Source organism: Lemur catta, chromosome 7 (genome assembly GCF_020740605.2).
Source record: "Lemur catta isolate mLemCat1 chromosome 7, mLemCat1.pri, whole genome shotgun sequence".
NCBI lineage: Eukaryota > Metazoa > Chordata > Mammalia > Primates > Lemuridae > Lemur > Lemur catta.
Genome location: NC_059134.1, coordinates 96,618,775 through 96,642,386, shown reverse-complemented (window position 1 = coordinate 96,642,386; position 23,612 = coordinate 96,618,775). Strand labels below are relative to the sequence as shown.

General features: G+C 50.4%; 1 protein-coding gene across 3 annotated transcripts; it reads left to right on the top strand.

Annotated features, from left to right (window-relative positions):
* The first annotated feature begins 4,574 nt into the window (after window positions 1-4,574).
* SLC43A3 (solute carrier family 43 member 3) lies at window positions 4,575-23,288 on the top strand. 3 transcript variants are annotated; one of them, XM_045558083.1, is made up of 13 exons: window positions 4,575-4,594; window positions 5,625-5,990; window positions 6,299-6,428; window positions 8,494-8,540; window positions 10,798-10,874; window positions 11,118-11,210; window positions 13,929-14,068; window positions 15,155-15,249; window positions 16,615-16,788; window positions 16,988-17,107; window positions 20,328-20,514; window positions 21,146-21,269; window positions 22,308-23,288. In XM_045558083.1, the coding sequence occupies exons 2-13, from the start codon at window positions 5,807-5,809 to the stop codon at window positions 22,410-22,412; spliced, it is 1,476 nt and encodes a 491-aa protein (XP_045414039.1). In that variant the 5' UTR covers window positions 4,575-4,594; window positions 5,625-5,806; the 3' UTR covers window positions 22,413-23,288. The 3 variants fall into 3 exon arrangements, with proteins under 3 accessions (XP_045414039.1, XP_045414037.1, XP_045414038.1); XM_045558081.1 differs by lacking the exon at window positions 4,575-4,594 and adding an exon at window positions 4,712-4,885; XM_045558082.1 differs by lacking the exon at window positions 4,575-4,594 and adding an exon at window positions 5,161-5,382.
* The last annotated feature ends 324 nt before the right edge of the window (window positions 23,289-23,612 follow it).

Genomic DNA, 23,612 nt, shown 5'->3' with positions numbered 1-23,612 from the left:
TCGGGGTTGACACAGTGTTCCCCAGCCTGGTCCTTAGGGTGGCTGGTGTAGACGTTGTTGGTGCACCCAGGGCACTCTGTTCTAGCAAAGTGTCTCGGGCAACCAAGTTATTGAGAAATGGCTGCTTGATGAACATGTAAGCAGAGCTGCGGGTGGAGAGGGTGGATAGCAGGTGCCTCATAAGGCCAGGAGTGGTGGGGCCTGGGGCTCTCATTTCTGTCCTAAGGACTGGCCCAGAGCTCCCGTAGCGGTCAGGGAGTTCTGTTCTCCAGACGGTGCAAAGGAGGCTGATCTGGTCGCAGCATATGCTACCTCAAGCATCCACCAGAGCTGAGCTGGCTGACCCAAGGGGCCAGAGTGGCTCCGTCTCTCGAGTGCCTCTTTGGGCATCCTTTCAGATTTACCCTGTGTTAAAGAGAAAGGTCTTCCCCAAGCAAGGAGTCCTCATCTTCACTCGGGGCTATGCAGTAGCTCTCTACCCTGGTCAGAACTGCTTTGAACACACTAGGAGACACGCTGGAGTCCAGCTCTAAGGCACCCTCCCCTTCCTGTCCACCCTGGCTGGTGACCAGACTTCCTTCCCACAGCTCACAGTACGACTGACCAAGCCCCTGCTTTAGATGAGCCCAGACGGTCATGTGGGTGGTCACCCCGGGTTACACTGATGTGTATTTGGGTGTTACCGTTCTCTAGGGTGGGGCTTCTTAAACAGATGACTGAGCTTACCCATTACACAGTGGTTTTTTTCCTCACTTATTTCTTTTCCTTTTTTTTTTTTTTTTGAGACAGAGTCTCTGTTGCCTCGGGTAGAGCGCAGTGGCATTATGACAACTCACTGCAACCTCAAACTCCTGGGCTCAAGCGATCCTCCTGCCTCAGCCTCCCGAGTAGCTGGGACTACAGAGGCCCAAACCACGATGCCTGGCTAATTTTTCTATTTTTGATAGAGACGGGGTCTCATTCTTGCTCAGGCTGAGCTCAGTCTCAAACTCCTGAGCTCAATCGATAATCCCACCTCGGCCTCCCAGAGTGCTAGGATCACAGGTGTGTGCCACCATGCCTGACCTTCCTTTTTTTTTTTTTTTTGGTTAGGAGCATTTTGCAAGCCCCCCCCAATGTGACTTTATTTCCTCTTTTTGTTTGGATTTTCTCTTTGTTTTCCAGTAATTAAATAATTTTAACAACAGTAACTGCTATTTATTAATCAGCTGGTGTACTAATTGGGTAGTTTTCACACATTATCTTTAATCCATACAATAACCCAATACCAATTTCACAGATGAGGAGACAGAGGCTCAGAGGGACCAGTAATTGGCCTAATATCAATGTATTTCATTGTTTTTGCTTTTCTTTTTTTGGCATTGCTCCAAGATGATCGGAATTTTTCTCTGCAATTGAAATGAAAGAGAAAACGTTTGTGTCTACCTTTTGCCTTCTTTTTTTTTTTTTTTGAGACAGAGTCTCACTCTTTCCCGGGGCTAGAATGAGTGCCGTGGCGTCAGCCTAGTTCATAGCAACCTCTAACTCCTGGACTCAAGCAATCCTCCTGCCTCAGCCTCCCGAGTAGCTGGGACTATAGGCATGCGCCACCATGCCTGGCTAATTTTCTATATATATTTTTAGTTGTCCAGATAATTTCTTTCTATTTTTAGTAGAGACGGGGTCTTGCTCTTGCTCAGGCTGGTCTCGAACTTCTGACCTCGAGCAATCCACCCGCCTCGGCCTCCCAGAGTGCTAGGATTACAGGCGTGAGCCACCGCGCCCGGCCTACCTTTTGCCTTTTGATTTCCAAAACAGCCTCATGAAACTCCTTCCAAGACCATAGGTGGGAAAAGCAAACATTTTGATTTCCACAAGCCCATTTTGAAAGGAAAAAAAGTTTATGTTTTGTTCATGTGCTTGGCATGTCAGAAATCAAAGCCCTTTATATGAACGGCTCACATATAAAAACCTGGAAAGGGATTGGGGGGTGGTAGGAAAGACTATTTGGACCCTACCAGAGAGTGGCAATTGGGGATGGGGTGTGGGTTCTGGCTGAGGGTGTTTGGAGGAGGCTTGAGAAGAGAGAGGTCTTTGGAGAGGTGGGGGCTGCTCTGGAAGGTGGTACTGCTGAGGATCAGGGGACAAGCCATTGCTCATGCCAGGGGGATGATTTGGTGCAGCTCACGCATACTGCCCTGTTTGGCAAACCATTCTTCCCTGACCTAAATAAATATGTTCATCTTCCCACTCTGGCCAAAACTTCCCTAGGATGGAGCCTGGATATCCAGACATGCTGGTGATGGGAAGGAAAAGCCCCCAGCACTAGTACTTGGGTAAGATGCAAGAGACCCAGGTCTACACTCCTTGTGCAATGTCCCATGGCTGGTGTCCCCAGGATCTGGACTGGCCCTTAGGATAGGAGAGATATTAAGGGGTGGGATCAATAGAACAAGATTGATTGCCATGGGCTGAAATCCAAATGTCTACACTTAGGCAGCCACTCCGGCCTCAAGTCTTGCCACTCTCTGCTCTAGCTGATTCCTGAATGTCCTTGTCCTGTCGAGACTCTACGCCTTTCAGTGTGCTGTGCTGGCCTCTGCCTGGAAGACCGTCCCCGAACTCCAGAAATCTCAGGTTTACCTGCTGTCTCTCCCACTAGAGAACGAGCTCCTTGAGGGAAGGCACTGAATCTCTTCTCTCCAAACCCAGCACCTGGCACAGAGCCTGGTGCTCCGTGTGTATGCGTGGAGCCAATCAATAAATGTAAAAAGACAGGAGGTGAAGGGGGAGGAAGTGAAGAGAAAAGGGATGAAGACATCGGGTGCACTGTCAGACCTTATTATAATCGCTCCTTTCTCTGATGTTACGGGTTAATCCTCATCGGAGCGAAGCATGAAGAGTGATCAGAATAGCATCTGCCTCTGCTAGCCGCTGGAACTCGAACCAAAGAAGACAGGAATGGTTCAGAGGATATTCTAATATCCTGTCCTAACAGTTTCAGTAAGCCTGTCTTGTCAGTAGAGGCAGTGCCTTCAGCAGACATTGATGGGGGTGTTGGGTAGAGGCTCTGAGAGCCCAGAGAGAGGTAACAAGACAAGGTGGACAGAGCCCTGGACTACCTGTCCTGAGTCCCGTGCTCCAGTCCTGGATGCTCAGACAGCTCGTGAGCTGGGCCTTTCAGACCCGCTCCTGCAGATTTACATTGTAAAATCTCCCTCTCTTTGCTTTGACTTTGTCTGTTCCTCCCTTGCTACTTCCACACTTACTGATCCTCAGTTCCTCAGGAGATCCAAACGTAAGCCAGAGCCAGAGATAGGGCTTGCATTAATTTCAGTGTCTTCGTGTCTTGCAGTAAAATAAAAAATCCAGCATCGTAAGTCCTGTTTGTCCTGGGCTGCTATGTTTTTATGTTTTTTTTTTCCTATCAATTAATTTTTCAAGAAAAGGCTTGTTTTCTCTAATGTCCAAATATCTGTTGTTGAGACTGGGAGTGTTAAGAGCACAGGGTTGGGAATTGGGAAGGCACGGCAGCTTTGTAGAGTGACCTTGGGCAAATTCCTTTGAAATTTCCTCCCAAAGCTGCCTCTCCTGGCAAATGGAATCTGGAATCCGCTACTCTGAGGTCTGCCTGCTGCATCTGCTCCCTGCAGGGACCTTACAGACCCATCTCATGCCTGTTTTATGACAATTCCTGTAATTAAGGTACTATTATCCTCATCTTACAGGTGGGGCAGCCAAGGAGCTTGCCTCAGGCTGTGTTAATAGCTGAGTATCTGGGGTGCAGGATCACAGCCCCCCTTCCCCTACACCTTCGAGTCACTTGGGTGGTCACAGACTTTTCTTTTGTGTTTTGGTAGTAATCTGGAAAACACTCCTGGGTTCTGGCCTTCCACTGTCCTAACCTCTATTTCTTCATCTTTAAAAAGAGGAGTGGGTTTGGCATAGCTTGAGCTCCTAGGCCCCCAGGGGATCCGGGAAGTTGGGGGTGGGGGCTGCAGACTAGTATGCAAGAAGCTCTCCCCCAAATTGAGTTTTTGAGGAGGAACCGGCCACACAGGCCAATGAAGACAGACGTCAGCTCACTTGCTCTAGGCTAGAAGTAACGCAGCTGGTTAGGCTGGTTACCTCATGCTGATCACAAGCTCCGATGGGCAATTAGATATGTCTTTGATTAATAAAAAATGGGCAATGAATAAATAGTTAATCAATGCAGTGTGGCTAGAAGGCTCTTTCAGAACCCGGGCTGGGGGTGAGGCAGGGAGTCATCTAAGGGGTCCTTGGGGGGTGAAAAGGCAAGACGCCCCTCCAGGGGATGGTTTCCGAAAAGCGCTCTCTCAGTCCCGGTTCTTGGCTCCCTGATTCCGCGGCTGGGATTTTCTGGCAGCTCTGGGAGCCTAAGACGGAGAGTTGAGCTGGTGAGCACATGAGCAAAAACGTGTTCCATGCCCGAGGAGTGGTTGAGGTAAGGCACATGGCGTAGGGCGTGTGTGTGTGTGTGTGTGTGCGTGTGTGTGTGTGTGTGTGTGTGTGTGTGTGTCCCTGCGCCTGCACGCAGCTGTCTGTTTCCTCAGGGTGCTGTGAGTCGTGTTCTTTCCCCGGGGGCGCTGAGTGTGTAAGGCCATTGAAACTAACCTGAACAGGGGAGGGACAGTCAAGAGAGGGGAGATCCGAACTGCTGGGGTTACAGAGGGTTTTCGAGGGACGAGAAGAGGCTCCGAAGGGGAGGGTCCAAAAGGGCGCGGGCGGTCGCGAGGCGGGAGAAGGAAGTGATGGAGAACGCGAGGCCTGCCCGGCCGCTTCCGGGCAGGCGGGGGCGAGCAGGGGACTGGGCGTGGCGGCGACAGGCGCGAATCCGAACCGCGGCCCGCGTGGAAAGCGCGCGGGAGCCGCGGCGGGGCCGCAGGTAGGACGGCGGGCGGGGGCCGGGGCGCGGGCCGGGGGCGCGCGGGGCGGGAGGCCGCGGTCTGCGGCGGGCGCGGAGCTTGGGGGTGCGCAGGTTGCGGGGAGCGGCCCCGGGCGCCCTCCTGGCAGGGGCCGGGGTCAGGCGGGGGCCCGGGACCGGGAGTGCCAGTCCTCGGCGGGCGTCACATGGGCCACCCGGTCGCTCTCCGTCGGGCTGGGAGTTGGGATATTTTTGAAATTAGACGGGTCTGCGCTGTCACTCACTAGCCGTGTGACCTTGGGCACGTTCCTGAACTTCTCTGGAGCTTTTGTTTCATTGTCAATAAACTGAAGATAACAAAACACCAACTTTGGCAGACTGTCGTGGGAAATTGTGCCAGCGTGTGTGTGTGAACGCTCCCTCGCCCCGCGCGGTTCAGAGTGGCCGTGTGGATGATCTTAGTGGACCCGCGTTCAGAATTTGACCTCGGGAGCTCCTGCTTCCCCGCAAGCTCCCCGGTAACTACCGGCCAAGTCATTCGCTTGTGACTTCAGGCGGCTTTGGCACTTCCTTTATCTGCCACCCGGATTGTTACCAAAGGCAGTGAATGAGATGGCCTATGAAAGTATTTACTCCCCACATTCGCTGCCAGTGGTCATGGTCATGCTGCCCCTTCATCCAGCCCACAAAGAGCGCTTTGTCCACCTCTGTCTTTCCCAGAAGCCTCATCTTCCAGGTAGCCTCTGCCTTTATTTTACAGGATCCAGAGAATCACCCACTGTTGGTTTTCACCCAAGCCAGAAACAGTCAAGACCAGAGAGCCACGTGAAGGGGAGGGCTTGCCAAAGGAATTTTCCAGGTGCTCGAACGCCAGGACTTGCAGCTCCTGTGGGCATTCCAGGCGGACAAAGCGGGATTTGAGGATCTGCTCCACGCTGGGCCATGGCAGGCCGGGGCCTGTACGTGGCCACCCTGCTGACAGGGCTGCTGGAGTGCCTTGGCTTTGCGGGTGTCGTCTTTGGTTGGGATTCCCTGGTGTTTGTCTTCAAAGCAGAGCATTACTTTGAGGAGCTGTGTGAACCAAATGCTGGGCTGTTGGGCAATGCCACAGAGCAGGCTGCTGAGGGTAGGTGTGACTCTTCCAAGGGACTTAAGTCTGGTTCCCAGGTGGGACCATGCCCCGTGGCCTCCCTGCCAGCCTTTCTAGGGTGAGAGGAAGGCTCAGCACATCCCTTTCCTCCACAAGGTCTAGGAGGTACCTGGGAGGGAAATGGGAGCTCCTGAGGGGGCAATTATAGGGGCAGTCACTTTCCAAATCAGTGTAAGGAACAACTTTCCACCAGGGAAGTTGTCCCAGATGGAGGGGAACCCAGGCAGGAAGTGCTCACCTGGCATGAAGGCTGGGATGGATGAGAGACCTTTTCTCTTCTTCAGACTGCAATGCTCAGTATGAGAAGTTCTCGCTCGTCTTCACCCTGGCATCCTCCATGAACAACTTCATGACATTCCCCACCAGCTACATCTTTGACCGTTTCAAGACCACTGTGGCCCGCCTCATAGCCATGTAAGTCCCAAAGGCCCAGTCTGGGCAGAAGTGGGCAGGAGGAGTTCTTCGGGCAGCAGCCCAGCTTGGAGAGAAACCCAGATTGGGCAACTGGGCAGCCGTGCCAGGCACGGAACAGCTCCAGGAGGGTACGGAACCTCTCTAGGTCCACCCTCTTCCCACAGCCCTGCTTCCGTTTCCTCACTGCCTTCCCTACTCCACGTGAATGTGTCTTCTGTGTCATGTGCTGAACTGAGCAGGAGCCCGGGCTGACTTCCCGTGAGGGCTGGCCTGGGGCCAGGGTTCTGAAATTAGCAAGACCTAAAATTGCTACTCTCTCTGCTTTGTCCTCATCTCTTACACAGCCTCACATCCAGGTCGCTCAGGCTTAATCTTCATCCTTCTCACCCCCCCCCCCGTCATCCCCCAGTAGCTAAGCTAATGAAATTTCCAGGGTATCTCCAGTGGTAGAATTTCAGGTCCCTTCTGACTGGAGGGGAGACAGTGGGAGTTCCCGTGCAGATGACTCAGGGCGTTAGGGACTTGATCTCGCCCACACAGTGTGCTGCTGCGTCCTGATCTCTGTGCTCTGTGGCCAGGTTCAGTGATAAGCAGTACCTGCTAAGGGCTGACAATGCCCCAGAGCAGGTGACCCTGGGGAGGCATGTGTGAGATCAGCTGTCAGAGAGAGGGACTGGCGGGCTGGCCTGGTCTGGGCCAGGAAACAGCTGGAGAGTAAGGCCAGCCCTTACACGTTAAGCCTTTGGGTACATGGTGATTGTATCTCAGTCTGTCTTGGTCTTTGGCTGCCTGTGTTCTCCTCTTCCCTTCCTTCCTGTGCCCCTGCCTTCTTCTCCAGCCTTAGTGCACTGCTTTGATTACCCTATGCCTTACAAGACCCCCAACAGCTAAGGCAGCAGTCCCTAACCTTTTTGGCACCAGGGACTGGTTTCACGGAAGGGGTAGCGAAGCTCAGGCAGGGATGTCAGTGACAGGGAGCAGCTGTAAATACAGAATGAAGTTTTGGTGGCTTGCCTGCAGCTCCCCTCCTGCTGTGCAGCCAGGTTCCTAATTTTCATGGAAGATGATTTTTCCATGGGGAGGGTAGGCAGAGCTCAGGTGGTGACTCGGCCAGATTCCTAACAGGCTGTGGACCCGGTATCAGTTTGTAGTCCCGGAGGTTGGGGACCACAGGGCTAAAGGATCTCTATAACCTTGAGATTGTAGTCCTGAAATCATAGCACTCTTAGATCAGTCCAGTCATTTCCTTGTATAGAAAAGGCTTCTGGGCCGGGCGCGGTGGCTCACGCCTGTAATCCTAGCACTCTGGGGGGCCAAGGTGGGAGGGTTGCTTGAGGTCAGGAGTTTGAGACCAGTCTGAGCAAGAATGAGACCCTGTCTCTACTAAAAATAGAAAAATTAGCTGGGCGTGGTGGTGCACGCCTGTAGTCCCAGCTACTCAGGAAGCTGAGGTAGGAGGATCGCTTGAGCCCAGGAGTTTGAGGTTGCTGTGAGCTAGGCTGATGCCACGGCACTCTAGCCCAGGTGACAGAGTGAGGCTCTGTCTCAAAAATGAAATGAAATAAATAAAATAATAAAATAATAAAATAATAAATAAAATAAAATACTTCTGAGGCCCAGAGAGGGGCAGCACCTTGCCCCAAAGTCACACCAGAGGAGGAGTTGTAACTCCAGATTTTGATTTGCAGACAAGGCTGGAACTTCTTTCTCCAAGGGGTTGAGCTGTTGGAACTTCCAAGTGGGAGGGCCTTGTCTCTGCCCACTCTGCCCCTGCCTAAGTCCTGAGACAATCATTGTCCAGGGCTCCCCAGCCTGGCCTTGGACTTTGGGATGAGCAAAATGCATTGTGTGTGAGGTCGGGACCACATCTCAATCTTAAGACTTCTTGCACTTGGGTCTGAGCCCGGGGCTGAAGAGGCGCCGATGCCCATTGAGCTACCAGTTCAATGCCGGTTGAAAATGCAGTCAAGTCCTAAACTTGGAGGTTGGGTGAGCAGAATCATGTTTTGTCTCCTAGGTTTCTCCTTTTTTGACAATATTCTGCTTCTCCTGTTCTTCATTTCAGATTTCTCTACACCAGCGCCACGCTTACCATAGCTTTCACCTCTGCAGGTGAGTGCTGTCAGGTGCGTGGGAGAGACGCAAGCTCAGGGGGCACCTGGTGGAGGGGGCAGGTGCAGAGGTCAGGTCATGGGCAAGACGCACCGACCACATGGTTATTCAGAGAGTCACAGCTTGAAAGAATCCTTGAGGGATGTTGAGTTATTGCTGGTCTATGAAAATAGTTTCGTCTGCTGAGAAAACATGAAAAAGGATGATGGAGAGGGATTGCTTTAGAGAGCAGAATTCATTTAAAGCATTACATCCTTTTTTCTTATATGTGTTAAAATATCTTCTCTCTTTTTAATGAAATGGTAATATGAATGACAATTTTGAAAATATCCTTAGCAGGGTAAAAGTTGACAGCTCTGCTGTACTCAGAAGCTTGGTTTTCAAATTTTACCACTTTATAAAAGTCTGGGAATTGCAATCTGGTTTATCCCACTCACACCCCTTGACCCATTACATAGAGGAGAAACTGAGGCCAGAGAGGGACCCCTTGCAAAGACTTGCCCAAAGCCACAAAGAAAGTGAGTGGGAAGTGGGCCTGGGCTGCAGTCCCTGGTGGTTCTGTCCTAGCGCTTTGGTTATGGCGGCCACCAGATACCTCCCAATATTCCTCCCCAGTGTCAGATCACATGGCTCCGTTTTTGGTTTAGGAAAGGAAAGTAAGTAATTCTAGTGTGTGTGGTAGCTATGCTGAAGCCAGACAGCGTCATGAGGTCATCTCCACCCATGCTGGGCAAACAGATCTCAGGAGACAGCCTGGCACTTCAAGCCGGTTATTTCAGACCTCTCTCTCTTTATCAAACCAGCATCATCTACTCTAAAAGCCTGTAAATGATTTTCAAGAGGCCGACCATGGAAGTGGTAACTGGCTAATGTTTGACTCACTTTTAGGGATAGTCTGAGCAATAATACCCGCCTTTCCTCATAAAATAGCGCCTTTTGTTTTTTGGAAAAGGTGTGGAGGCTGCAAGGACTCTATTGTGAAAGGGATCTCCCACCTTTAGTACTGGGAGAGATGTACATTTTACAAAGACAGATTGGTGGTAAATAGCGTGAGAGCTCTAAAATTTGCTCTTTGCAGGGCTTCCCAAGGTATAGCACAGTAGTTAAGAGGCTATTAAGGGCACACATGTGCGACATTAACTTCACTAACCAACACTGAATCACCTGGTGGAAAAGTTGTTCCCTTTTTATATTCCCTTTCAGCCCTGCTGATTTCATGAAAGAAAGTCTCAATGCAGGGCCAGTATGATTTTAACACTGATGGCAAGAGCAGGTCTCAGGCTTTGAACATTCTAAGGGCAGCTGCATCTGGCTACAATTTAGTAACGTTGTTTTCCTTTCATTGTATTTATTTCTATAGTTACTTCCTATTCATGACAAGCAATGCAAATGTTTTCATCTACAGTAGTGATATAAAGTGTCCTTTAAACAATAGGTTTCTTTGGGCTACAAGTGAGTCAACTTAAAAAAAAAGCAACACATTTTAGCAAATAATAGGACAGGCATAGGTTATGGCCAGAATCCTGAAGGTGGGCCGAAGTCTGTGGTCTTTGAGAAAGACTAATTTATCAGGGACTCCTGTAGCTCTTGAGCAGTTCTGCTATCAGCCGACACTTACCAGACCTGTTGTAATGATTTGTTTGTCATCAGTCTATTCAAGGGCAAAGAGTTTGTTTTACTTATCCAGCATTTCTGATGCCAAGTACAATGCCTGGCACAAAGGAAGTACTCAGAGCTTAATGAACAAAGGAAAGACTGTGGCCATGCACCCCTGCGAGGTGGGAAGAGCAGGGACTGTTGTTCCCATTTAACAGATGAAGCGACTGAGGCACAGATTCAGAACCAGCTCAGGGTCATTCAGTAAATTAGGGGTTGGGCTTGGGGCCTGAACCAGGGGGCTGAGTCCAGGGTCCTCTTCCCCTACAGTGTTGAGGATGAGTAGGAGAGCTTCTCGTGGTTTGGTGAGGGAAGGGAGTGGTCAGCGGCTTCGCTTAGAGTAGGCGTCCAGGTCTGCCATAGACTGAGGACCATCTTTGATGGGGAAGAAAGTGGCTCAGGAGACCTCAGCAGGGACATATCAGGGAGCCTTGGCCAGTATCTTAAGACCCTTGGCCAGTATCTTAAGACCCTTGAAGGATGATAGAAGGCTGGCCCTGACCCCAGGGTTGTTGGGATTTGGAGGAGGTGGGAGCTGAGTTCGGAGCTCCATGTTTGGGTTGCACTATGACACACTCAACCTCTGTCTTTGGTGATCCAGGCTCAACTGTGCTGCTCTTCCTGGCTATGCCAGTGCTCAGCGTTGGGGGAATCCTGCTTCTCCTCACCAACCTGCAGGTAGGAGCCTGCCCTAATCCCAGCCACCTAGCAGGAGGGGATGATGGAAGGGAGGGTGGCGGGCGGAGGGAGGAAGAGGCACTTTCTGTGGTTGTCCACCTCAGTTGTGATTGCCCCAAGCCAGGGTGGAAGCCCTTGGGGTAAAGGGTGGATTCGGGTAGAGTGAGAACCTGGCACATGCTAGCCACTCAGGAAATATTTGTTTTATGAATAAATGATTCAGCTTGGTCCTATCTTTCCCAGATTGGGAACCTATTTGGCAAACATCGTTCCACTATCATCACCCTCTACAATGGAGCATTTGACTCGTCCTCTGCAGTCTTCCTTATTATTAAGGTAAAAAATAGCAATGGCTATTTACTGAGCAGTCACATATGCCAGACACTTGTCTTGTGAACCTTGGATGATTTCTCTCCGTCAACTCTCTCATGTAGGAACTGTTTTATCCCTATTTTACAGATAAAGCACTAAGTCTTAGAGAGGTTAAGAAGCTTGCTGAAGGTTCTGCAGCTAGTAACCATGATACTAGAACTTAGAGCCAGGCCTGTCTGGTCCTAGAGCCTGAGCTTATAACCACTAAGCCCCTTCTTCACACTTGCCCAGGCTTTTGGGCAGAGGCTAAGGGAGGGTGTGGCATGATGTGCTTGGGCAGGTGCTGGGCAGAGGCTGGGAGCCCTTTGGAATGGGGGTGTTTGCTGCTGTGAGCTTCTAGTTTGCACAAGGAGGTAGGAAGTGGCTAGTGGGGCAGGAAGGGAAGACACAGGCCTGTTCAGCTCTCCCAAAGGCTGATGTTGTATGTCAGAGACATGAACTGTTGCCAAGACTGTTAGTCCATCCACCGCCATTCTGCCTTACTCATTGCTAGCAATTTTATCTCGGCAGTGACCTTCCCAGCCCGGGGGATGGATCCTGACTGACCTAAGCCAACCATGGCAATCCCTTTCTCCCCTGCCAGTGGTGGGTAGAGGTAGGCAAGTGGTCCGGTCCTTTGTAATGAGATAAAGGGGATGTGTGTAGTGGAGGCCTTGGGGGACATTTCCTTCCTGATGGAAGGTGAGAGCAAAGTAAAAAGAAAGCCTTCCACCTTGGTCCCCCTTCTGACCCTTCCTCTTTGAATGTTGCAGTGGGAGGATGTGATAGCTGGAGTTGTGGCAGCCATGCTTTGACTATAAGGCAACACGCTGAAGGATAAAAGCCAACACACTAAAGATGGCTGAGCGAAAGGAATGAAAGAGTGTCGGGCCCAAGCTGCCTAACTTGGGACTTCCCTCTGTGTCCACCTGTGGGCCATGGGGGAAGAGAAGGGTCTCTGGCTGTCACTACCCAGACATGAGCCCAGTTTAGTCCTATAAGCACCTTGGCCCTGGGGCACCCAAGCCTTTCTACTCTTGGTACAAAAGCCACTTTCCAGGTTCTTCCTTCTCCTGGGTGCACCTTCCTTTCTCTCCTCTCTCTTTAGAGTTGGCAGGGAAAAGGGTGCTGGACCAGGAGCTGGAATTTTCAGTTCAATCTGACTTTGCTGCTGCTCACTCTGACCTTGGACAATTCATTGCTCCTCTCTGGACCTCAGTGTCATCCTCTGTAAAATGGGGAGGTTGGGCTAGATCAGTGGTTTTCAAACCAGGTATCGGGAACTTAGGGGCTCCCTTGGTGTTTTGACAGTCACCAAGAAGAATGCAGGGGAGGTTGAGTGGGCAGCTCCCCATTGATGTGTTTTGTAAGTTGAATTTTTGTGTAAAATCATGTTTGAACAAAAGGATTTTGCTGCTCTTGGGGAAAAAAGGCACTGGGCTAGAAGATCTCTAAGGAGCCCCACTAGGAAGCTCCACAGGCTGTGGGGATGGGTCACATGACGACTCCCTTGCTGCTGACTGGGCCCTGGGGGGAGGGTGAGTGTACCAGGTGTCCTTAGCTTCCAGGATGGTAGGCAAGAGCCTGTACTAGGACTCCCTGGAAACTGAGGTTCCAGCCCCTGCGTCTTGCACTGATGTTACTATGTATGATAGAATACACATAACATCAGATTTACCATCTTAACCATTTTTTTATTGATACATAATATTTGTACATATTTATGGAGTACACGTGATTTTTTATTATGTGCATAGAATGAGTAATGATCAAGTCAGGGCATTTAGGGTACCCATCACCTTCAGTATTTATCATTTCTATGTGTTGGGAACATTTCAAGTCCTCTCTTCTAGCTATTTTTTTTTTTTTTTTGAAACAAAGTCTCGCTGTGTTGCCCTGGCTAGAGTGAGTGCCGTGGCTTCAGCCTAGCTCACAGCAACCTCAAACTCCTGGGCTTAAGCGATCCTACTGCCTCAGCTTCCCCAGTAGCTGGGACTACAGGCATGCGTCACCATGCCCGGCTAATTTTTTCTATATATATATTTTAGTTGGGCAGATAATTTCTTTCTATTTTTTAGTAGAGACGGGATCTCGCTCTTGCTGAGGCTGGTCTCGAACTCCTGACCTGGAGCAATCCACCAGCCTCGGCCTCCCAGAGTGCTAGGATTACAGGCGTGAACCACCGTGCCCGGCCTCTTCTAGCTATTTTGATGTCTTAACAATTTTTAAACGTACAGTTCAGTGGCATTAAATATATTCACATGGTTGTGCATCTGTCACCACCATCCATCTCTAGAACTCTTTTCATCTTATGAGATTGGAACTCTGTACCCATTAAACACTAACTCCTCATTCCTCCCACCCCCTATCCCTAGCCCCTGGCAAACACCATTCTGCTTTTCGTGCTATGGACTTGACTACCCTAGGTACCTCATATGAGTGCAATGATGCAGTATTTGTCCTTTTATGACTGGCTCATTTCACTTCGCATAATGTTCTAGTGGTTCAATCCAAGTTGTAGCATGTGGCAGAATTTCCTTTCTTTTTTAAGGCTGGAGAATATTCCATGGTATGTATATAGCACACCGTGTTTAGCCATTCATCCATTGATGGGTGCTTGGGTTGCTTCCATCTTTTGGCTGTTGTGAATAGTGCTGCTGTGAACACGGGCGTCATGCTGACTCTTTCCTCCTCCTTCTGCAGCTGCTTTATGAACAAGGCATCAGCCTCAGGGCCTCCTTCATCTTCCTCTCAGTCTGCAGTGCCTGGCACGTCACGCGTACCTTCCTCCTGATGCCCCGGGGTCACATCCCCTACCCACTGCCCCCCAACTACAGCTATGGGTAAGGACTGTGATCTGGCAACTGTGGGCCAAAGCCCCTCTCCTGACCTAGGGTGGGAAGCAGGGGTGGGACAGACGGGGCAGAGCACACCTGTCACAGGAGAGGAGGACTGGAGCAGGGCTCTATCAGTTAGACATTGCTGCATGGTGAACTGCCCCAAAACTCAGCAGCCGAAAATGCTACGCATTTATTTTTCATGAGTCGGTGGGTAGCTGGCTGGTTCTACTGCTCAGGGCCAGACTGGGATGGTCCTGACAGGGCTTGCTCATGGCTCTGATCAACATCATGCAGACTAGCTGGGGACCGGCTGGCCTAGGATGGTGGATGGCTGTCTGGGTCACGTGGGTCTTGCCCTGCAGCAGGCTAGCAGGGGCTTGAACACACAGTGGTTTCGGGGTTCCGAGAGCAAGTGCAGCAATGCACAAGTTTTCCTGAGGTCTAGGCTTGGAATTAGCACATCACTTCTGCTGCATTGTCTTGGCTAAGGCAGTTCACAAGGCAAGCCTAGATTTAGGGCAGGGGGAAATAGAGCTGCAAAGCCCCATTGCAGGGAGTGGAGGTGCAGAGGAGGTGAGGAAATGGGACCATTTCAGTGACCACAAGGACTAGAGGGGGGCGTTCATTTGCTACTCGCTTTACGGATTGTCAGACCCGCATGCTCTCTGATTTCATCCTCACAACAATCCTCTCGGATGTCCTTGTCTCCTTTTGCCAAATGAGAAGAATGAGGCTCAGAAGGGTTAAGTCTGAGCCATGTTTCTGCTGGGAAGAGGCAGAGCTGGGATTTGAACCCAGACCTGTGCTACTCTTTCCAGGCCTCCAGTGGTTCCCAAACATTGCTGCATGTCAGAATCACTTGGAGATCTTAAAAAATAAAAAAAGAAAAAGAAAAAGAAAGAAAGGCCGGCTCTCACCTACAGACATTCTGATTTAACTGGTCTAGACTGTACACTGGACATTGGGGTGGTTAAAAGGTGATTCCAAAGTGTGGTGAGATTCGGGGTCCAGCCCGTGGTTCCCTCCAGTCTGAACCTCAGGTTCAGCTCACAGTCCTTGGCCTCACTGGTGGGGCTTCCATTTCCACAGCCTGTGCTCTGGGAACGGCCCCACAAAGGAGGAGAAACCAGCTGAGCATGAGAACAGGGAGCTGCAGTCAAAGGAGTTCCTTTCACCAAAGGAAGGTGAGCCCCCGCTTGTTCACCCGTCTCCCCCAGAACCCGCCTCTCCTCTTCCCTCCCCAGCTCCTCCCCTGCAGACCCCCTCACCGCCCCACCCACCAGAATCAGGAGAGGTCAGGCAGAGAAAGGACCTTAAGGATCTTCTGAGCCCCCTCACTTTATAGAGGGTCCAGGGAGAGCCTCTTTTCTGTCCTTGTCTCTTTTCTCTCTTTCTTATCCCCCCACCCCCACCCCCAAAGTCTGTCTGCCATGACTGCCCTCTTCTGTGATGTCATTGCCCTCAGTCTAGTTCAGTTGTCCCCATTTCTGCAGGTCTTCCGAGTCTGCCCTCTGTCATTGTCCCAGCTCCACCGCTGCCTCCTTTCCTTCCTCTGTCTGTTTTGGGTCTTCGGTTACAAACATCACAAACCGCAGCTGGCTACAGTGGGAATAAGAATGGGCGGGGGAGGGTAGAGAAAATGGGAGAGGGAGGTCAAAGGATACAAGCAGATACTCAGGGTGAACATTCTAGAGGTCTAGTGGACAACATGAGGACTATAACAAAATTATCTTGTATTTGGGATTTTTACTAAATGAGTAGATTTTAACAGCCCTTGCTACAAAAAAAAAAAGGTAAATAAGTGAGATGGTGGATACATTAATTTGCTTCCCTATAATAACCATCTTACCATCTGCATGTATCCTATGGTATCGTGTTGTATACCTTAAATATACACAATGGAATTTATTATTTTTTTTAAAGAAATAAGAATAGGATTCTGGGAGCCTACAAAATCAAGGGGGAAATTGAACTTGCCAGGCTCTAGGAAGAGTAGCACCAGGATACCTCTGGGCATCCCAACCTAAAAACCATGGCCAGTCTGTCTGTTTAGGGAGAGCAGTCTAACTGGTCAACCCGGGGTAAAGGACAGAACTCTCAATTCACAGTCCCATGCGGACCACGGAGAATAGGGCAGGGCATGGATTCCCAGGGCTGCTGGTACCAAAGGAAAGGGAGGGGTGAGGAGCCGGCAGGAGCAGTAGCTGCCCAGCCCTCATCCCCATCTCACCTCTAACTCTCTCCTCCCTTTGTCCTTTTCACCATTCCGGCTGAGAAAGATCAGGAAGGTGTTACTGCAAGAAGTGTCATTGACCAGGCTGTGCGAGACAGATCGGATTTCAATAGACTGAGAACTTGCGGGGAGGGTCATTCAAGGTGGTGGGGCCAGGATGACGAAGCAGGGAGGTGGGGAGGTGCGGGTTCTGAGACAAGGGCGGAAGGAGGGCTTGACCCAAGGCTGTCTCATGAAGGCCTCTGTGCTCTCGCCCATCGCCCATCGTATCCCTCCACTTCCCTTGTAATTCATGCCCCGATCCTTTCCCCATCAGAGATCCTAGGACCAGGGCAGCAGCAGAAACCCCGCTCTTTCTGGAGCTACGTCTTCTCTCAGCGCTTCGCCTGGCACCTGGTGTGGCTGTCTGTGATACAGTTGTATCACTACCTCTTCATCGGCACTCTCAACTCTCTGTTGACCAGCTTGGCGGGCAGGGACAGGGTGATAGGTATGTGGCGGGGCTGGGAGGCAGCCTGTCCTCCCGTCCCAGCTGGGGACTGGGGCCTCTGGCAGGGGTGTGTGCTCCAGGGGAGGCTCTGAGCGTGGAGGAGGAGGGCTGGGCAGGCCAAGTGCAGGGTGAGAGAGTCCTATCATGGAAGGCAGTCCTGGAGCCCTCTCATCACCACCCCCTTCTCTATCCTCTGCAGTCAGCACCTACACAAATGCCTTTGCCATCACTCAGTTCTTCGGAGTGCTGTGTGCCCCCTGGAATGGCCTGCTCATGGACAGACTTAGGCAGAAGTACCAGAAGGAAGCTAAAAGAACAGGTGAGATGGGGGGTTGGGGAACAGGGAGGGGAGAGATCTTCATTTACCCCCATGCCCACCCTCCCTTTTGTTCTTAACCCGTTCTACTTGCACTCATTCATTCATTCATTCAGCCACTAGTCACTGGGTGACAATTATGTGCCAGCCATAGTGCCAGACAGCGGGGATCCAACAGTGGACAAGACAGATAAGCCCTTTTGCTCAAGCTGTTCTCAGTCTAGAGGATGGAGAAAGGCAGGTCATCAGGCAATTGCAATTGGCAAAGTAAACCTACAGGTGGCTGTGGGCACACAAAGAACCACACCTGTTCTGGGTACGGATGGGGTTGGTGTCAGGGACGGCTTCCTGGAAGAAGTGAGTCTGAGCCAAGACCTGAAGGATGAGTAGGAAGTGAGGAGAGGAAGGGGCGGGGCCTGGGAAGGTGGCCAGGAACACAGTGGGGTGGAGTGGTGACGGGGACAGTGAGACACTGAGCAATCGGAGGGGTCTGGGAGGTGAGGCAGGCTGGCCAGGGCACAGAGCGCGCCAGGAGTGTCAGGGAAGAGGCTGGGGAGAGACGTAAGGAGGGGTCAGGCTGCTTCCCACGCCAAGGAGTTTTGGGGCCTGATCCTTGGGCTTGACTGGAGAAGGGAGCGGTGCTGAGGGGTCTTACCCTGGGGGCATCTGGGGGAAATAAGAGCAGAGAGTGACATCTGCCAGCATGTCTCTCTGTGCCCTCCAACTCCGTGCGCTGCTCCTTGCACCCGTCGGGGATTTCAGAGCAAATCTCAGACATCGTGTTGTTTCACCTGTAAATACTTCAGTACGTGTCTTCAACAAATAAGGCCTCTTTTACTTAAATATCACCATAATACTACCACACCTTAAAAAAATGACAATTTCTTAATATTATCTAATATGCAGTCACTGTGCAAATTCTCCTCATTGTCTCGAATATGTCTTTTTACAGTTTTTGTCCAAGTTAGGATTTGTACATGGTCCATGCACTGTGTCTTCTGTATCTTGGTTGCTGTGTCCTCTGTATCTTTTCAAATCTTTAACAGTATTCCCTCTCCCCACTTTTTATGTCTCATTTTTTTGTTGAAGAAACTGGTCATCTGTCCTGTCAGGTTTCACACATTTTGGATTTGGCATCCTTTTGGCATCATTTAAAAGTGTTCCTTGGATTATTTCCTATAAATGTGTGATTAGAGGCTTGGGGGAGATGCAATTTAATTTTTTTGTTTTTGTTTTTGGGAGAGTCTCACTAAGTTGCCCAGACTAGTCTTAAACTCCTGGGGTCAAGTGATCCTGCCTCAGTCTACCGTCAATTTATCATTATTGTTATTATTTTTGGCAAGCATAGCGCAGAGGTGGAGCTGTGGGCTTCCTCTGTCTCCCATCAGCAGCCCCTGGTGTCTGTTGTCTCATTATGACGTTAAGATTGATCAACTGGTTCAGACATTGTCAGTCTGATCCGTCCATCATAAAGTTTCCCATGGACTGTACACCTAACGGTTTTAGTAGCCATTACTGATCAATACCTAGACCCGTTATTTTATTAGGGTTGCAAAAGGAGGATTTTCTATCTTCTGCTTTTAATAGCTAGAATTCCTTCTAGAAAGAAAAACTTTCCCTTGCTATTTTGTCACCCTGAAATAAATGCTTGGTTTTCCCTTCTGTTTACCAGTTGCAAAATAATGAGTTGGTGCCCTAGCAACCTCCAGGGATGACTACTAGTTATTTCTTTTTTTAAAGTCTAGTTTTAAATACATTTGATATCTTTCAATCTGTTTATGATTCTTCTTAATGCTCAAATTGTCTCACCTTTGGCCATTGGGAACTTTATCAGTCCAGCATCTATGTCCTTTAGGCAGAATCCCATTAGTTTTTGACAGTGTCCTTACCTGAAATTGGCCATTTCTCTAAGTAGTCCTGGGGCCCTTTTAATGGGAAATAGTGTTTAGAGACTTCAGGCTGGATATGGGGTTTCCTATTGCTCCTGGGTTGTCATTGCTTTTGGGCCTTGGAGAGAGTTAAGGTGTATATAAATTTTCCTAAGGAAAAAAAATCATAAATACTTAATACTGATATTTTCATTCAAATTTTTATTTCCTTGATTATTCATTTCCAACTCTTTCTCTTCTTCTGAAAATCTTGGTTCCTCATAACACTATATATGTGTATATATACATGTACATATATGTATATGTATATATATATGTATAACATTTTAAATAGAATTACTGGTTTTAGCAACATCAATATTGCTAATAACAACACAATGCCTAAATGCTGTTGCTCTTCTCTGACTTCCCTCCCTCCTTTCTCATCCTTAAGATATATCCCACGAGAGATGTACAAATGACTGTGTTTTAAGAGTCCACCAACTTGCTATAGGGTTATGTTCATTGGTTTCATTTTATTTTGTTTTTGATTTTGGGGAATTGTTTTGGTTGTTTTCCTTCCTATTATTTGTATTTAATTTTATTTGCAAAACATACACATATCAAACATTCACATTTTACCAAAGCTAAAACTGCGAAACAAGATACATTCAAAGCAGTTTAGTTTCCTTCTCTGTTTACTGTAGCCCTCTCCTTCCCTCTTCTTTAGGTAACCATTTCTATTGTTTTTTTTAGGACAGACATTTTGTGTGTGTGTGTGTGTGTGTGTGTGTGTGTGTTTCCCTCCTTCTTAGATAAAAGGTAGCGTACTATATACACGGTTCGGCAGGGCTTTTTGTGTAACTCTGTTCTGACACTGCTCTGCGGCAGGGCCCTCTCCTCATTCCTTCTACCCACTGCCTAGTTCTCTGTTATGTGGCTGCTGCGCAGTTGACGCACCTTCCTCTACTGATGGCTCTTTGGGTTGTTTCCAGTCTTTTCTACTGCCCGTAGTGCTACGAGGAGTATCTGGCTACAGGCTCGAGGGAGCAAGAGCAGGTGTGCAGCCTGTGAGGAGGCCACTGCAATAATTTATGAGTGCATTAATGGTGGCTTAAAGCTAGGAAGAGTTAGTGGGGTTGGAGAGGAGTGGACCATTGGAATGGTGTTCAGGAGGTGAATGATCAGCATTATTGATGGACTGGAGATGGGGCCTGTGGGGGCAAGGGGGCTCAAGGATGACCCCCAGGACAGGTGGGTGGGCAGTGGCTCCACCTCTTCCCCCTGTCTTGGCCCTCCCCTGCCCTTGGTTGGGTTGGTCTCCAAGTAGTCTCTCCTCCTCCCTTTCGGACCAGGCTCCTCCACCTCAATGGTGGCCCTCCACTCGGCAGTGCCCTCGCTGACCCTGACGTCCCTGCTGTGCCTGGGCTTCATCATCTGTGCCTCAGTCCCCGTCCTCCGCCTCCAGTACGTCACCTTCATCCTGCAAGTGATCAGCCGCTCCTTCCTCTACGGGGGCAATGCTGCCTTCCTCACGCTCGCGTAAGTGGCCTTGGGATGTGCTCCATAGTGGGGACACTCTGGGACAAAGGGAAGCAAGCGAGGTAAAGAAATTGGGAAGCGAAGGTGGGCCTGGAGGTGGTCAGGTGAGGGAGATCGGGTTTGGGAGCAGGTGAGGAGGGGGTGATGCCCAGAGTTGGAGGCTGGTGGGAAGGATCTGCTGTGCCCTCTGCCTCTGTCCTCTACCTGGTGAACTCCTATTCACCCTCCAAAGCCCACTTCTGTTCCAGCTCTCCCAGGGAGGAATTGGAAAGAAGGTTTCTTCCCTTCTTTGTGCCCTTGGTACTCTATTCTTGCTACCTTTGGTGTGTACACATAGCCTGGAATATTGTGTTCTGTTTATGTGTCTGTCTTTTCCCTAAGGCCTGGGCACAGCCTGTGTCTGGGTCCCTGCTGTTTTCCCTGGGCCCCACGCGTACCTCCTCTGTATTCTGTGGTTTGAATGCCAGAGCAAAGACGAAGAGGGAAGGGTTGAGCAGGTATGGTGGGTGGAGGGCAGGCTTAGGATAGGCAGGTGGGAACAAGTGGCTGACAAAGGCCCCCTGAGGCCAGCTGTCTGCTTGGAGAGAGGGTTCCTGAAGCTCACTGGAGCCCCATTTTTTTCTCTCCCCAGTTTCCCTTCGGAGCACTTTGGAAAGCTCTTTGGGCTGGTGATGGCCTTGTCGGGTGTTGTGTCCCTGTTACAGTTCCCCATCTTCACCCTCATCAAAGGCCCCCTCCAGAATGACCCATTTTACGTGAGTACTGTGGGAATGGATGTCCCCAGCAGGGGCCCCGGCCTCAGACCTGGAAGGGGGCACCCAAGCCTGGCTGCCTGGGTGTGGTCCCTGCAGCAACAGTGCTGCACAGGGGTGCATCCTTGGTCTTGCTTTTCAAACTAGGGCGGTGGAAGTACCCAGGCTTGTGCTGGGAGTATCCGAAGCCACAGGATCAGTGTGGTGCAGCTTCCCAAAGAGTCCATGCTACTCAGATTTGGGCAGAAAATATTTTTGTGTGTATGGGGAGCAAATAGACATATTCTGGAGTAGGATGAAAAATCCTTGCAAAATTTCAAACATAAACCTAACACTTCAGGGGTCTTTTCTGCCTGTGGTGAGTGCAGGCCCACCCTGGCCTCTCCTCCAGGGCTACCACGTGCATCCATTTCCACCGCTGGCCCGAGGGGCAGGATGCCCCTGTGTCCCCACACCTGGACGGGTGCTCATGGGCCCTGCCCGAGGACATGGGCACGACTCTCCTGCTTTTTGCAGAGACCGAGGCTCAAAGAGGTCACGTGACTTCTGTATTCCGAGGCACCCAGTAAGGAGCAGAAATCTTTTGACTTTGAATTCAGTGTTTTGACCACTGCACAGCTCTGTTTGCCTCATTTTGTAAAAACTGGCAAAGTGTAGAACAGGAGTTTAAATCAGTCCCTTGGAGAAGAAAAGACTAAACTTAAAAACTGAGAATTACTTGATTATGGTATCAGGTGACCTGATCTAATATTCAGATGCGATTTCTAGCCGGTGCCTCTATCAGCTCTCCATGTGACCCTGAGCAGATCACTGAATGCTCTCTAGGCCTCTGTTTCCTCACCTGTGAAATGGGCATAATATTCCTCCCCCACCCACCCCAGAGGGCAGAGTGAAAAATACTGAAAATCCTTCCTCCAAGGCACCAGGGTGTCAGGTGGAAAGTAGAATATAAACTAGACGCATTCTGGTCCCCTTGTTGGTTATGGGCGGGGCCCAGATTTCCAGATTTCTTTGCCTCACTCCATCCTCCCTCCCATGCAGGTGAATGTGATGCTAATACTCGCCACGCTTCTGACGTTCGTCCACCCCTTCCTGCTGTACTGGGAGTGCCGTGCGCACAAAGAAAGTCCTCCTGCAGTCGCATAGTTCAGAAGCCCTCACTTTTCAGCCCTCGGGATGCTTTTCCTAATCATTCCCCCTTTGAGGACTCTGTGTCCAGAAAGACTCTGCCTACCCAGGCTACTTATATTAAGTAGCCATGATTTTTTCTTAAAAACAAAAACCCAAAACCTTATTTAACTGCCAGCCTGGACTTCTGATCAGCAAGAGAAAAATCTCAGTAGCCAAGCGGATTGATGTCACACAGACCGAAAGCAAAGGCAGGTGGAGGCTGGAGTGTCTCCCTGCACGTGGCCTTGGCAGACCTTGGCCCCAGGAGAGGTGACGGGAGGAGGAGGGTTGCCACCTACTTCTGTAGGCCTGTTTGGCCCTGAAGCCTGTGTGTGCCTGGACCCTCCGCCGCCAGGTAGATTCCCAGGTGAAGGGCGAGATTGTCGTGGCCTCAGCTACACCGCCTGGCATTCAGTGGCGGTCCCAGCCGCAGCCCCGGCTCTCCCTCAGTAGCACAGCCTTGGTGAGAGAACTGCAGTGAGCTTTGGGGGCAAGAGGAGCAGATGGGGGGGGAGGCACGTCCTGGTCCTGGTCCCAGCTCCGCCACAGATGCTGGATGACCCTGGCTTGGCCCTTTTCTGATCTGAGCATCATTTTCCCATCTGTAAAATGAGAGTGTTTTAGAGTTGAAGGTTCTTTCTAGAGCTAATGTCCTAGAAGGTGTTAAGAACAGTGACAGAGTCAGGCCACCCCAAGGGCCTTGGGAACCAGCTGACATGCTTGAGCGATGGATTTCTGATGAACCATCTTGGGGATGTTTTCCTCTTCAGTAGTTATTTACTTTGGACATTTTATAAAAAATTCTCTGGGCAATGATTTTATAGAAAAATAAAGCCTCTGTGTCTAAGGCAATTACTGTTTCCACCTCTCTAGGCTTTGGGGCTGGGGTGTGTGTGTGTGTGTGTGTGTGTGTGTGTTCCTGAGGTTGCCCCCTCCCCCACCTCGCCCCCCGGGGTATGAATGTGCTGGAGGAGGTGGAGGGGTCTGGCTGCACCCAGGGCTGGGGCAGGAGCCACCAGACTAGGGTCTACCTGCTGGTCCTGGGTTGCAGGCTCAGAGACTCCCTCCCCCGGGAGTCCCTTCTGTTGCCTCCTCTTCCTCCCCACATCCTTAACCCTCCACAGAACCCCCCACCCCCCCACACCCCCCCAGCTGGAGGCACTAGACGGAACCAGA